At 41.3% G+C, this 16,044-nt stretch overlaps 1 protein-coding gene across 7 annotated transcripts in view; it reads right to left on the reverse strand.

The window, feature by feature from the left end:
- The window catches only part of GRID2 (glutamate ionotropic receptor delta type subunit 2), an 802,847-nt gene that overhangs the window by 191,099 nt on the left and 595,704 nt on the right, over positions 1-16,044 (reverse strand). For all 7 annotated transcript variants that reach the window (XR_014538421.1, XR_014538422.1, XR_014538423.1 and 4 more), the window contains exon 9: positions 6,569-6,670. Coding sequence is in view for 4 of the 7 variants with exons in the window: in XM_083571111.1 (XP_083427237.1) it covers positions 6,569-6,670 (102 nt within the window). In the remaining 3 variants the exon portion in view is untranslated. The remainder of the gene's footprint in view (positions 1-6,568; positions 6,671-16,044) is intronic.

Raw genomic sequence — 16,044 nt, forward strand, 5'->3', positions numbered from 1 at the left:
AACTAAAGCTTCCCAACAAATCCTAATGTAACCATCAATTATTTCAAAAATAGTTTTTCTTTCAACATGTGCTGATTGTATGCTTTGCCAAATAGTAGTAGTGGTGGTGGTGGTGGTAGTACTGGTTGATGTTGTTATGAACATTACTATCATTTCTGTAGAAGTGGGACCTGCAACACAGTTCCCCTCTCCCGCTTTTCTATCCACCTTCCTATCTATATTCTTTGGCAATTGAAGAAACTATCCCCTATTTTTTTCTGCTTGTGGGGGTTTCCCTACTAAGAGTTTTTTTCCTTAAAATTTTGTATTGGTAGTTCTGCAAACCCTGGGTGGGGGGGAGGTCCACTGGGCCAGCTGATACTCTTTTTCTTTTGTGTGGGTGATGCCATTTAGACAACATAAACAGCAGCACTCACAGCCTGAACATAATGGTACTTTACAGAACAGCAGTATGACAGGTATCTGTCCTGAGGATCTTACTACTACATTAAGATAGAAGGAAGAGAAGGAGAGACAAGAGTAGCAAGAGACAAATGTGGGAATTCACAGTGGCACCTAATTGGACTTTGTTTTTGAATAATCACAACACACATGCAACACACTTATAAACACAACAGGCCTATTAGGTGAGAAAGGTAGTGAGATCTTGCCTTGTTCAAGGCCATCCCACTGAACAGGGTTTGTAAGCAAGATTAGATGTTTTATTGTACAAATGTCCAATCTCCCCAAATCACTGCACCATATTGGTCCCACAGAAAGCAAGATGGAAGGAATGAAATGAAAGGAGACTAGGATCTGTTTAGTGAGAAGAGTGAATAGAAACAGAGAGTGGATGGGGGACAGAAATTGTACACCCCTCCTCGCAGTCCCTCTTCTTTCTCTGAAATCACCAATTTTTAAAAAGAAAAAGATGTGAGCAGACTGTAGACAATGATCCAATAGGAGAACATAGGCCAACTTCTAGTATTCCAAATAGCACTTGGTGGATAATTGCAAAGAATGGATTGATCCAAAAAGAAGTGCATGTGCAATGCATTGATCCAACCAGGTACTTTTCATACGAAGTGCTTTGCTGGAGCAGTGCATTCTGTGCAAGAGTCTTAGGAACCAGCCAGTGCTAGATGATCAACTGACCACTTACTTTAAATGTAAAAAGCCACTGGTGGACCGCGGCTATAAAAATAAATAGAAGAGACCATGCCAATCTGAAGCAACCCGGCACTTCATATAAAGCAGGGATGGGGAAAGATTCACAATATAAAAAAGTACAAGAGAGCTGTTCTTGTTTTTTGTAATGAATCCTCCCAATAGCCTTATTTTGAGAAAATAAATGAAATACTATTTTTTTAAAAAACCCAAAGCTTTGAAATAAATGAGTGAGCAAATTGTATCAATACAGGAGAAAAAGACAAGTTTGATGGTACCCTGTGCCATTATTGGCCATCTGAATATATTTGCATACTTCATCTCCCCTTTCTTACGGTTGGCTGTATGAGCCTCCCTTGCTTTATGATGAATATTTCCTTTCAAAGAGAAATAGGCAATGTGTGTTAGAATTCATGATTGTGTGCTAGGATATAGGATCATTTGCAGCAAGTCAATAGAAAATATGCCAACATGATATAAACAGGCTTCAGGAGGGCGGGCAGAACTGAAATGTCATTACTGTGAAAACAGAACATAATTGTCAGTAGAGTGACTGACATTAAGTTCTGGAAAGAACACCAGTTCTTTAAAGCAGGTAGTAAGGTAAAGGTAAAGGACCCCCGGACGGTTAAGTCCAGTCAAAAGCAGGTATAGACAATTGGCTGCCTCTAGGCCAGTTATAGCCCTGAAGCAATTTCACCCTGGCCCCTGGTGGCCCTATCAAACACATTTTACAGTTGTAAGGAATGGAAATTCCAGCTATAATGTCCCATCTATCTTTCAGATTTTGCATGTAATCTGTAATGTGCCATATTTTGTCTATTATGCTATGCTACTGGGCACTCATGCTCAGGGTCAGCAAAAGGACTGAGCATGCCTTTGACAAAGTAGCCTCTAGAAGAATCACTCCTATATGTTTGGGCTCCCAGACATGGCCTTACTTGGCTGTGGTAGAAACATATAGTCATTTTAATTTCCCACAAGGTCACCAGAGCAGCACAGCTCAAGGGCATGGCCCTCCAGGTGCTTCTGGACTACAAATTCAAGGAAGTCAAGGAAAGGCTGTAGCTCAGTGAGAGATCATCTCTTTTGCAATGTAGAAGGTTCAAGGTTCAATCCCCCACATCTCCAGGTAGGGGTGGGAGAGAACACTCTGCTTGAAACCTAGAAGAACTGCTGCCTCCTGTGTGGACAACACTGAGCTAGATGGATAAATGATCTGACTCAGTACAAGGCAGCTTCCTATATTCCTACGGAGAACTAGACTTTTGCCAGAATGAGAGCCCTCTCCTTTATGCTTCAAAGTGAAAGAGTGAGGAGAGGGGAGGAAGGAAGATTGCTGGCTAAATCAAGCTGTTTGAGTGTCCCATATATATATATGGTAGGGAAGATAGCAATACTTTCAAGGGTGTCATTGAAAACACACACAAAATCAAAATTGGATTCATGGTTTTGGCTCAGTTTTATCTGCTTCTTGCAAGAAAGCTGACAATCTATGTACTGACTTGAGTCACATGCACACCATACATTTTGAACAGTCTCATATCATTTTAGCTATTGTCACTTCCCCCCAAATAATCTTGGGAACTGTCATTTGTCAATGGATGCTGAGAATTGTTAGGAGACCCCTCACAGAGCTAAATTCCAAGAACCCATAACAAACTACTGTTCCCAATTAATGGTATACACTAAAAAAATTTCCTTGCTACTTTATATAACATTTTCTCATCACCTCCTTCATTATCCATCATGACAACTAAAAGATTTGAGACAACAAAAGATACAGTGGGCTAAAATTAGCAACCAGTGCCTACTAATGCTCTCTTCCTAAGCCAGCCTAGATCTGTTGAGAGACAAGTGCATTTTTATTCTTAGGTTGAATAAAGGTTCCATCCCACACAATTGCAACGCGATGAGTAAGCCATAATCATGAAAGCAGAACCTGAGTTTTGTTTTTTGCTGAGCCCTAAATGTGTAATGTCATCAAAGTTCATCAGAGCTGAAAGAGAAATACTATCAGTCCACCTTAACTTTGTGGGCACACAAGTAGATGATAACACACTAAAGTGGAGAGATTCACCTAGTGTTATCTTCCTTTTCTTTACAGTATTCATGCCACTGTCCTAAATAATTTGGGTATTATAGAACAGAAGCCATACTCCTGCTTTCGGAGGAGTGACACCCCAGATCCACAGACAGGAACAGTTGGGGAAGGACTAAAGAAGTTTGAGTGGTATTTCATGCTTGGTAAAAGGCATTAAGTCCACATAGCAAGACTTGGACTTAAAATCCTCAAGTGTGCAGAAGAAGGCACACCCTGTTACTCCAGCAGGAAGTTCTTGCAAGCACAGCAAATGGGTAATGTAGACCCATTATCCTTCTAAGACTGCCCTACATCCCTCTAGGTTTCCTTACCGCCACCATCCCCTATGGGACAGAGAAGGTGACAAGGAATGATGGGATAACTTACAGGGCAAGTTCACAGCTGACTTGGTCCCAGGACTATGCCCTGAAGACACATTTCTTTTGTTCTTTTGTTCTTTTTTTTGATAGAATTACAATCTTGGTGGATCAGGGGAATGCTGTGGATGTAGCGTATATTGAAGACACATGGCTTGCCAGTAGTATGTGTGAAAAAGATCTAGGGGTCTTAGTAGACCACACGTTTAACATGAGTCAACAGTATGATACAGCAGTAAATTAAGCTAATGCTATTCTAGGTTGCATCAATCAGAGTCTAGTTTCCAGATCAAGGGAAATATTGTACCACTCTATTCTTCCTTGGTCAGATCATACTTGGGAGTACTGTGTCCAGCTCTGGGCACCACAGTTTAAGAAGGATATTGACAAACTGAAACGTGTTCAGAGAAGGCTGACCAAGAGGACCAAGGGTCTGGAAATCAAGCCTTATGAGTAATGGTTGAGGAAGTTGGGTATGTCTAGCCTTGATAAGAAGAGATTGAGACATGACAGCCCTCTTTAAATATTTGGAGGGCTGTCATATAGAAGACAGAGCAAACTTGTTTTTTGCTGCTCTAGAGGGTAGGACCCTAACCAGTAGATTCAAGGTCTAAGAAAGGAGATTCCGATTAAGCATCAGGAAGAATGTTTGACAGTGGAATGTTCTCCCTTAGAAGTTGATAGACACTCCTTCTTTAGAGGCTTTTAAGCAGATGTTGGATGGCCATCTGTCATGGATGTTTTAGTTGAGATTCCTGCACTGTAGGCTGTTAGATTAGATGATCCTTGGAGTCTCTTCCACCTCTACAGTTCTAAGAAATGACGGTCCTAGGGATTGGGACAGTAGACCAGGTGGTTGAAAGAACTAAGAACTGGGTATCTGAATCCAGGCTTTCTTATTTAAAAATGCTGTACAACTGAACATGCATATGGGCACATTTTAAATATAGGTTTCTATTCAGGTGAAATGTGTTTTCATTGTTTTCTAAACAAAATTGTTGCGGGGTGAACACCAGCAGGTGTGAGGATGGAGGTGGAATAACCAATCTGTCATGTGTGAAATCCTGAACTTTAAATCTCTGTCTCTCTCTCTCAGATCATATGAGCCTATATTGGCGTGAGTAATGGTGCATTTCTTTTTCCTATGCACATAAGTATCAAAGTCACTAAATCTTCATAATATAGTTGTTTGCCAGAAGAACGCATGCTGGCCAGCTAACTGAAATGATAAAATAGAGATGAAATTATAAAAGCAGGGGAAAATACAATGAGAAACTAATTTGAATTATGTTGAACATTCACTGAGCATTTTCATTGCAGGGATATTATGTTCAATCCATTTCAAATCTGTAGCAAGCAAAGTACAAAGACCAGCTTCTGCTACTGTGATGCTACTTTGATGAACATCAAATTAGCTGGAACACACAAACTACAAATAATACAGCCTTGTCATTTTGCAGTTGCTCACTCCAACTTAGTTTAGCCTAGTGGAAAAGGTATGAGTCTTGTTTACAAAATAGAAAGCATTGAAAAGGAGAAGGGGTTACTGCTGTGGGTCTTGAACGAAGAGTCCTATGGGTCAGAAACTGTTTCCCCGTGACCTGTTTGCCGTGTCACTACTAATGCTGGTTGAAGGAGAATCTGCAGACAATTAAAACTGGAGCTCATTCACAACAGCTGAGAATCCTCCTGACTCGGGGGATTAGATGGTGCAATATCAAAAATGAAGATGACAACAACAACATGCAAATTGCAACAAAGATTCACTAAAAGAACTTCAGATAACATCCAAAGTAAGTTTCTGTCAGTCTTCTAAAAATGGTGATCTGTCAGTGCCAGATAAGGGACCATAGGTAAGTGGTAGAACACACATTTTGCATGCAGAGGGTCTCAGGTTCAATCACTGGCATCTCAGCAGAGATGCAAAAGGCCTCTGTCATTTTCCACTCTGGAGAACTACTGGCAGTCAGAGTAGACAATGTTAAATTAGATGGATTAATGACATGACTCAGAATGGCTGAGTTGTCATCATGCTGCTAAATGAGGGTAGGGGCTCCAATGGCAGCTCACCCCTGTGCCAGTAAGCCCCATTTTGGTACTCTCCACTGTCTGCCGCTTGCACAGATCCCACTGTTCGACAGGTGGAAGAGGCATCACTCCATAGGTGGTGGCTAGCTGCAGTCTAGCAGAGCTGCGTGGAGGGCCACCTCTGCCTAATCCATCCCCTCCTCCCAGCCACAAACCACAAAGGTGGTTTGAATTGCTTTGCCAGACTGTAAGTATGTGGGCAGGGATTGTCGTCTTCTTAATCTGTTTATAGCACTTATAGTAAATTTTAGCTGTTCGAATCCTTGTTAATCATCGTAATCTTTTTCAGGCCTTGCTTTGTGCCTGGCATACGACGCAGAATACTCAGAAAGCAAAAACAAAATATGGCTGACAAGAGTGTAGCGATTGTTTTACTGAACTAATGTAATTCACCCTAAGATTATCTTTAATATTTTCTGAGTGCAGTAATTTGTGTGAAACGGCAATCAATTTGCTGCAGTAATTGGTGGATGACTGCCTCTTATGCATCATTTAGAGCTTGAGCTAACGGGCCCACTTTGTTTTGCCCTTTCCAACTAATGCACACGGCTCACATAACTTAGCACACGGTGATGGAAGAAGCAGAACAATGCATTTAATTCCATGCTGAAATTTAACTCTATTGGTAAAATAATTATTTTGTGGGGTGGCAAAAATCCCCGTCGACCCAGTAATGACAAATATAAGCCTGATGGTACAACAGTCAGTAGAAAAGTTTCACATTATTTTGCTCAAATTGTTGAATAACGTCATAGTTTTTTTGCTTTGCTTTTTCTTCTAAATAGTAGCCAACGGACTTTAAGTGAAGAGCCAAAAGAAAGTATATATATTTTTATATTTTTTTATTTCAAGAGGAAAATCTGATTCTGCTTACCAGCACGGTCACTACACGTAGAACCACCCCACGCATGTTATTCTCTAGCCTTCTGTCTGTTAATGAGCCGTTGAGACCGGTGACAGGATTCCAGCAGCCCAGCTGAAACACAGAAAAAGATGTGTCACTCTGTTGATCATGAAATATGAGCAGTTATTTCTATTTAAAGTAGGGATGGGGAAACCTACTGCCCTTGAAGTGTGGTTGGACTCCAACTTCCATCAACCCTAGCCGGCATGACAAATGGTCAAGAATGATGGGAAGGGTAGTTCAACAAGTTTTCCATTCATGATTAAAAGAGAATATGCTTTGGTTACTATATACACAAAAAACCCATCTCCTATCATCCGTGAAGCAGTAAAGGATACTTAAAAGATTGCCGGTACTTCTCCTATATGAACCTGTCCAGAAATTATTTACAGAGGACAAAGACAACATGGTGTCCTCCAGATAAGGTGGACTGCATCTCCCAGCATAGGTCTGGGTTATTTATTTATCCTTGACTATTATTTATGCTGCTTGGGGCTGGTGGGAGTCATACAATGTCTGTAGAGCACCAGGTTGGATAACCTTGATCGCTAGAGAATTTCTTAATTAGCCTAATGCCATGTTAGGTTGGCAGAATGGAGAGAACTTATTCTCTGGCTTCACCTATAATCTTGAAATCACTGCCCATCTTACCACTTCTTCCACCATAGCCTGAATACTTTGTTTTATGAATACTTATGTCCTTGAGAGGCCAAACTGAATACTAGTGGGCCTTTTCACTGCAATGTTAGCTGAGTTGTGTTTGTTAAACAAAAAATAATTTAATATCTCTGAATGAGTAAATTGATTGATTTTTTCCTGAGGTTTTTCAGTGTCTTTTACTGCTGTTTATAGTTGTTTTTACTTACAAGTTTTTAACTGTCTGCAGGCTTGTTGTTGTCCTGATTGTTTCATTGTAATTTTGCAATGTAATTTTGTGGCTTATTTTGAGAGCCTCTTTGGACTCTGTAAAAGCTGGGATAAAACTGATTCATACATAGATATATCCAGGTAGGTGTGTGTGTCTATATCTATCTATCATCTATCTATCTATCTATCTATCTATCTATCTATCTATCTATCATCTATCTATCATCTATCTATCATCTATCTATCTATCTATCTATCTATCTATCTATCTATCTATCTATTCTGAGCATCAGTCAATAGGGACCAACAGTAAAATGCATAACAGAGATGGGATTTAGTTTGGGCTCTGAAGCCAATGAGGAACATTAAAACAGGGATGGCGAAGTTATGGCCCATGAGCCAAATGTTGCCCACCAGGCTTCTCAGTACGAAAGTTGAGACTATGAGGAATTTCAGTGCTACCCTTGTAGATCATTTTTCAGGGATACTTTTTGACATTTGCTCTAGCAACAACTTTTCTAGAAAAGAGTAGTGTGCATCCCTTTAAACTGAATTCACCATTATGTTGTAGCCATTTCTACAGCATCCTTTTGGGAAATGCTATCCACTGCTGGCTTGTTGCTAAAAGAATAAAATTAATGTCTTCTTGCAGATAGGTCACTTTCAGGTTCTTGTTCAGCCTCTCCCTGAAGTTAATGGAGAGTTCCTAATTGGCTTAGGATCATCAGAGGAAATCATATGTATTAATAATGTAATTTTTATTCTTTATAAGGTGCCTTCGACACTAGGGTATATGAAATGCATGGAACTGCATCTTAATCATCCTTGGCTAGCAGAACATAGGATGCAGCCAAACCCCTTTATCCAGTGTTTGCAACAGTAGGGTACTTTTCAGCAACCTTTGAAGGAAATGAGTGCATGGAGAAGTCAATCTATAATCTACAAGAGCTAAGAAAGCTTTCAAAGTGGGATTAGAAGGACAAATGAAGTGCACAGGAATGGCCTAGAGCTCTAATCAGCTCCATTGATGGGAGCCTGAATTAGGAAGTTTTTTCCTGGCCCTCTAAAAGAAGTTCAAGGGTATACTCAGACAATTTAGTCATTAATCAAGAGGTCTGGCGTTTGACAGACCCACAAGATGCCAGGTACAAAATTCCAAAATAAGATTGAAGAATTAGAGTTTATCCACATTTATCTCTTTCCAGGCACAGGGCTGCACTTAAAAGTTCTGAATGTTGTTGTTTTGCCTCTGCAAAAAGCTGCTTTTTGCAACTGGAGCAAATGTCAATTTGGGTTTTAAGCAGATTGCCGTTTGCTCTGATATATCTGTAGGCCACCCTGCATAGGGTAGGTTTTTAATGTTTAATGGCTTATGATGTTTTTATGTATGTTGGAAGCCACCCAGAGTGTCTGGGGCAACCCAGTAAGATGGGCAGGGCATAAATAATAAAATTATTATTATGGAATAGGACATTCCTATTTTCATCAGAGAAATGTTGGCAGGTATGCAAATGTAGAAAAATGATGTGCATGGGTGTGTGAACCAGCCTAGAGAGAGACTTAAAAATAAGGCCACAATGCATGGCTGGTGGGCTGTGCTGAGCTTGGCAGGTCACAGCTTGTAAGCGTTGTTCTATGTGCTGGGGAGCTGACGCCAAGAAATTGTCAGCACTCAGAAACAGCATGATTCCCAAAGTTCAGTGAATAAAGCCATGCCATAAAATCTGGTTTTAAAATGGTTCTATAGATTAGGGGTGGGCAGACATCAGACCTGTGGGATCCACTTTGACATTTTTTTGACGTAGAATCATGAGATCCAGGATAGGGAAATTGTGACCCTCCAGATGTTGTTGGATTTCCAACTCCATCAGGCCCAGTCAGCATAGCCAATGGTCAAGGATAATGGGAACTGTAGTCCAACAACATTACCTGTGTACATCAGGGGGAACCTATGATTAGCACCACCAAATGCTTTTCTTTCTAAGCAAATAGCAGGCACAGGGTTTCTGATCCACATGGGAACCACTACAGAGAGGGGAGGCTTAAAGCCCCTCCACCCCTGCCAAGACTCCAATTCAACTTGGTGGGGTGTTGATGCCACCTTTCTGCTCTATTAATATGATTGTTAAAAGTGTGTGTCTTGTCCAGTTTCGTGCCTTTTTTGGCTCCAGTGTTGTCAGCACTGACCATCTGAATTTGTATGAGAAAGGCCGTGTTGTATCACCTCAAAAGCCCATCTAGTCCAGAATTCTGTTCTCACAGTGGCAAACCAGATGCCCATGGAAAGCCAGGAAGCAGGACCTGCGTACAACAGCACTCCCCCAATTTGCGATTCCCAGCAACTGCCTTTCTCCCATCCAAGTACTAACCAGGCCTGACCCTGCTTAGCTTCCGAGATCAGACAAGATCGGGCGTGTTCAAGGTAGTATGGCCGTAGACCAGCAACTTCCTTTCTAAGGCACACTGCCTCTGACAGTGAAGGTAGCACATAGTCACTGAGGCTTTTAGCCTTTTCCATCATGAATATGTCCAGAATCATTATAAAGCTATCCAAGTCAGTGGCTATCGCTATGTCTTGTTGAAGTGAACTCCATAGTTTAACTGTGCTCTGTTCGTTCTTTCATTTTTCCCAGCCCACCATTTTCCAACATTCAGCTTCACTGGATGTCCTCAGGTTCTAGTTATTCATGAAAGTAGTATTATTAGAGAAAGTGATGTTGGGACATTGTGTAGGGGGGTTGATGACACATGACTGCCCTTTATGGCCACTGTGAGTCATATCCTTAGCACAGCAACTAGTTTGGCCCTCAGGCAAGCTTTCCATTTTCTGTGATTGACATAATGATATGGACTACACACTTGCTAATCCACACAAATATCCAAAGGCCAGACTCAAAACATCCATAGATGCATTTCCTTGTAAAAATTAATCACAGCCATCTTACAGATGAAATAAAGGCAAGCCTTCTGCATGAAAAGAGGGATGGAAACTGATGCCAACAGCCAGGTTGAGCTGTAAAAGCACATTAAATTCATTCAGCACTGTGTCATTCTTAGTTACATAAAGAAACTAATTAGAACTTAGATCCAATTAGCATAGCCAAACGTGTTGAAAGTCTAATTACCACAGATACTGTACTGCTCTTGCCAAATGTAAAACCCTGTGAAGTTTGCAATGAGCCTTTGTTCCCTTCGGAGGTCAGCAAAAGTCCATTTTTAATTATGTTCATTAATGTGTACTTTTTATATAATTAACTTTTCAGCTTAGTCTATTTTAACAGCGCCTTTTTTTTCTTTTTTGTTAAATGATACTATTGAGCTAAGGCAACAAAAGTTTAGCCTGCATCTAATTTCCCTGTTTTAAAGGTACATTTTGCGTTTCAATTATCTTCTTTTAGTTTTCAATTTAATCCTCCAGTTTACATGGCACAATCACGCCTAAAACAAATGTGAGGCTGTACACCACAGAAAATATAACATTGATTCCCCACCAGACCTTCAACTCCCCGGGGGTACATGACAATTAATCATGTTAATTAAATCAAAGCATTTATTGATTATGATTTAAACAACTCAGCCTAGTAGAAGTGTAGCTATCAGATCTGTTAATATAAACAGCATGGCTTAATTTGAGTGTGGACTCAGTACCTGAACTAGTTGTCAATATCAGCACTGAAGTCTTGTTTTGTTTAGTCGTTTAGTTGTGTCCGACTCTTCGTGACCCCATGGACCAGAGCACGCCAGGCACTGAAGTCTTAGTAACTACCTTAAGGGGTTGTTGTGGAAATACAACGAGCAGGGCACAAAACAATGAGAACTGTCTTGGACTCCCTGGGAAAGGCGGGGCCAGGTAATAATAACAGGACCCAAGGTCCATTTTATGAGTCCTTGACACCCTTTGATTAAGCAGGAAGGGTGTGACTGTGAACATGTGCAGAATATATTTCCTTCACCACCAAGAGCCTGCGCTCACACCCCTTTCAGCACACAATTGCCAAGCACACAATCTATCAGTAGAGGCTGCCTTCCTGCTGCAGCTGTATTCTGTTAGTCCCCTCCATGGGGCTTCATGGTCCCACTCCTGAGGTTGTCCAGCTTGCCCCAATCCTGCCCCTACAGAAATAAAGGCTATTCATACCTAAAAGGTAAAGGTACCCCTGACCATTAGGTCCAGTCGTGGACAACTCTGGGGTTGCGGTGCTCACTTTGCTCTATAGGCCGAGGGAGCCGGCGTTTGTCTACAGACAGCTCCCAGGTCATGTGGCCAGCATGACTAAGCCGCTTCTGGCAAACCAGAGCAGGGCACAGAAACACCGTTTACCTTCCTGCCAGATTTACCTATTTATCTACTTGCACTTTGATGTGCTTTCAGACTGCTAGGTGGGCAGGAGCTGGGACCGAACAATGGGAGTTCACTCCATTGCAGGGATTCAAACCGCCAACCTTCTCATCAGCAAGCCCTAGGCTCAGTGGTTTAGACCACAGCGCCACCCGCGTCCCGTGTACCTAGACCTCTATTATGTGTAGGGTAGAACTCTTGTCCCTCTTTCTTTCTGTTTTGGGTCTGTGAACAGGAAAGTCATTAGTACATTTCTGCCATTTTGTCTCTACATCTAAAACTCTCCACTTAAGAGCCAAACTAATTGTATGAATGTAATCAGCAAAGCACATTTTTAGAGCACTCAGAGGGGAGCCTGAGCACCCGCAGGACTGTTTAGGGTGGGGAGGGGGACTTTAACTCTTTCTTTCCTTGCCGGAGTCCCCATGAAAATGTCTCTGAAGCTGCTTTTTGCATAGGTGCTTCAGATTTATACGAGAAAAGAAAAGGTGCACCCAGAAGACAGTAATGGAACGATATACATAGATAGATAGATAGATAGATAGATAGATAGATAGATAGATAGATAGACGGTAGGTAGGAAGGAAAAGGCAGAAGGTGTCTGCATTCCTTTCCATTATTTGCAATAAAAGAAAAGAAAAGCACTAAAAAACTCCACCATGCTGGGAGCTTATTCAACAGCTGTAAATGGTGATGTGCCTTAAAAATGGTTTGAGCAGGCAATGAGGGAAAAGCGGTCCACCATTCATTGAAAAAGGAAAGGCAGAAATTACTGCCAAATGCACTTAAAGCAATAAGACAAATAACTCCAAATATAGCCACTGCATCTGTGTGCTTCACAGCCAAAGGGTTCCTTTTATAGCCCCTGTGATGACAAAGGAAAAGCAAAGGCTGACTGCATTTGGGGATCAATTTTAAAACATACATTGTTCCCCTTTGTGCTTGTTTGTAATATGATCATTATGTCTCAGATGGGGGGGGGGGAGCAGCAATTGGCAGACCCCTAGCAGAATCCTTTTTCTGTGCAAGGCTGAGGTAAGGGGCTAAGTTCATCAGGAAAGGACAAACCATATCTGGTCTTCTGAATTAGGTCTCCACTTAAAAGATCTCAAAGCCAGTTTGCACATCTCTCAGCAGTAGTTTCGTTACTTCTTATTAGGGTGGAGAAGCCCATTTTAAATAGATTTGTACACATAATTTAATAGTTCCAGACCAATTCTACTTTGCCCACATCGGATCATCTCTTTCATTGAGTGTGCTCTTATGTCAAGACATTTGTGCACTGTCCTTTCCATTAAAAAGTTTATGTTTATATGCTGTTCAATTTGGGAAACCTGGGCTGTATTCTATTACAATATGATATGATATTTATAGTATTAGTAATATTTAATCTGTATGCTGCTCTATGCTAAAATAGGCGTCTAAGCAGTTTACAAGTATAAAATTGCACAAGCATTAAAATATGAACATCCAGAATTAAAACACACAATTAAAACTATCCTGTTAAAAGATTAAAATGGACATCGACAATTAAAATCCACAGAAAAATAATCCCATTAAAAATAACAGAGTAATGAAAGCAGGAGGGTCAGGTTGAAAGATCAAGGGCTGCATATAGTTTTATACTTAGAGTAATGTATACAAATATGCAAGAACTGTTTGTCTTTTTAGTGGAAACAGCAAAAAGAAATGATTCATTTCTTGTCAAGATCTAGAAGCTAAACAGGGATTTTTAAAAATCCATGTGGATTTTCAGATTTTCAGAAAATCCCGTCCTTGCTTCTGACAGAATATGCAAAGTGAGTTCTTGCCCTTCACAGCTATGGTGAGATCTATCAGGTCCAGAAGGCATATGAGGTCAGTGGATCTCACCACAGATTAGATGTATCATGCACTTCTGCTTTGCCTGTTGCTTGGGGATAAAACTCTTCTCAATTAGACTTGCAAAATAACTCTTGAGAGGAGCAGCAGTGTGGATTGATGTTACTAGGACTGTTGGTTCACCAGTCTGAGTCAGTATGTGGCAGGCACTTTATAGCAGCATGACACTCCACAACTGAAGAAAGTACTATCTACAATTTACATTACTCCAAGTTATGGCACCCTACCCCACATCTTGCATTTGAAGCTGGAAGGCCACCTTCCAGTAGCTCTTAAGTGTCCAGACTCAAGAGATGAACATTTGCGTTTCCAGTTCACAAAGGAAGGAACGCTATGGAGTTTTGAGCTGCAATCATATATGTATTGGAAAGAAATTCTGCTGAAATCAATGCAACTTATCTGAAAGTCAGCAAGGTTAGAATTAACATGTTAGTACACAGGAGTGTGAGATCCGTGGAAGTGTGGTGAAAACAGAGAGGGAAAGGATGCACAAGCAACTTGCACAACTCCACCCTGCAAAAGGATCACGTACATGACAATTGCACTTCCTAGTCTCCCGGCTGCAATCATCACATTCAAAATGGCTCTGTTTCTAAGGCACTGAAATGCTCATCCATTCCACAGCACCATGATGTTCTGTGATATGAAATAACCCCTTTAAAATGAAGGATGACCCTTAAAATATGGGGCATCTGGCTAACCTGCGTGTACTATAGAAGCTGCAAATCACTGGCTATTGCCAGCCATATTGTCTAATACCAGTAAGACAGGCTTCTCCTAGGAAATGTAGATTTATGGTTTGGGCTTTTTCTCCCCCTCTCTTTTTAATCTTGATGCATCCTGGCTCATCCATGAGAGATGAGCTGGGCTTTGATGGCACCCAGAGTGCAAAAAGTCACAGGCAGGAATGAGGATATGGAAAACAATGAGGGTGCTAATGGAAATGAGTGACACTTCTCTCTTGTTTCAGGGCTTGCAAAATGTTGCTAAAATGTTCAAGGAGGAAGAGGTATATCATTTCATAAACAGACCCCTTGCTTCAAAACAAAACTCAGGCAGACATTTCCACCAATATTTTAGTGTTTCTATGCAGTTTCACTGTAATCTAAATGCTCTCCATTACCAGTGGTAACAGCTGGATATATTATATAGTGTGATCCTGCTGGAAGTGTATAGCTGTGGTCTAGCTCAAAGCCTCTACAGTAGTACCGGTATTTGTTTACATGGTTCCATAGGCTCTTGACATATCCAGCTATTAACTATTTCACTTGCAATTACAAATGTATGTATCCAGTCTAATCAAACCTTTCTTAAAGAACAAGAAATGCATGTAAATCTTCTTAATCAGTTAGGAAGCCGCTTTTCAAGCTTTCTGCTTTCAAGGAAACCTTTCCACAAAAACCTGTAGGCAAAGCCCTCTTCAGAAAACATTCACAGCCCTCTTCAGAAAACATTCACAGTGTCAATGTGCCCTTGACTCTGTTCTCCTTATCTCAGTGCACTCAATAGCAGGTTTGGAGGGGAACCTGAGCATGCAAAGCTGCGGGTGTGTAAGCTTCTCCATGCGATTCTGAGCCCTGATTGCAAAGGGTTCCCAATCGTGTGAATGAACTTACACATAAACACAAGTCAGGGAGTGGAGTCGTTTGACATGGTGATCCTCTAGTGCAGGCATAGACAAACTTGGCCCTCCAGATGTTTTGAGACAGCAATTCCCATCATCCCTGACCACTGGTCCTGTTAGCTATGGATGATGGGAGTTGTAGTCTCAAAACACCTGGAGGGCCAAGTTTGCCTGTGCCTGCTCTAGTGGGTCCAGCAGGGGCATCTCCCTCCCTGCTTAATGCATTCACATGGAGCACTGGCCAGGCCTGTTGGGCCTATCACTGTCTGAACTTTGAGTGCACCCTTGAACTCACCAAGCCATTCCCTGCAGCTGTGCAATGCAGAGTCAGTGCAGAACAGGGCTATAGGCACAGGTGGGTATTTCAGCCCTCAAAGCAGAATTCAGCACCACTATCACATATGAACACTTAGACACCATCACCATAAAATGCCTATCTAGAGGCATGAGAAGTAGAAAAATTGGTGCTGATTGGGCATGTGTGTCTTTGAGGGGTGCTTGCCTACCATTTCTAAACATGCTACATGAAGCAGTCGGTGAACCAGCAAAAGCTTCATTTTGGGCTGGTAGGTACTCACCAGTGCTTAGATACACTCAGTTTTGATTGATCAAATTATTTCATAATTTGTAGGTTAGTGTTATACCCGAGAGCACATTGACTTTGCACTTATGCATTCTGTGGTGCAGTCAAACAATTATGGATTTAATTACCCTACAGCTCCCCCACCCCACGGA

The sequence above is a fragment of the Podarcis filfolensis genome (assembly GCF_964270895.1).
Source record: "Podarcis filfolensis genome assembly, chromosome: 9".
Lineage (NCBI taxonomy): Eukaryota > Metazoa > Chordata > Lepidosauria > Squamata > Lacertidae > Podarcis > Podarcis filfolensis.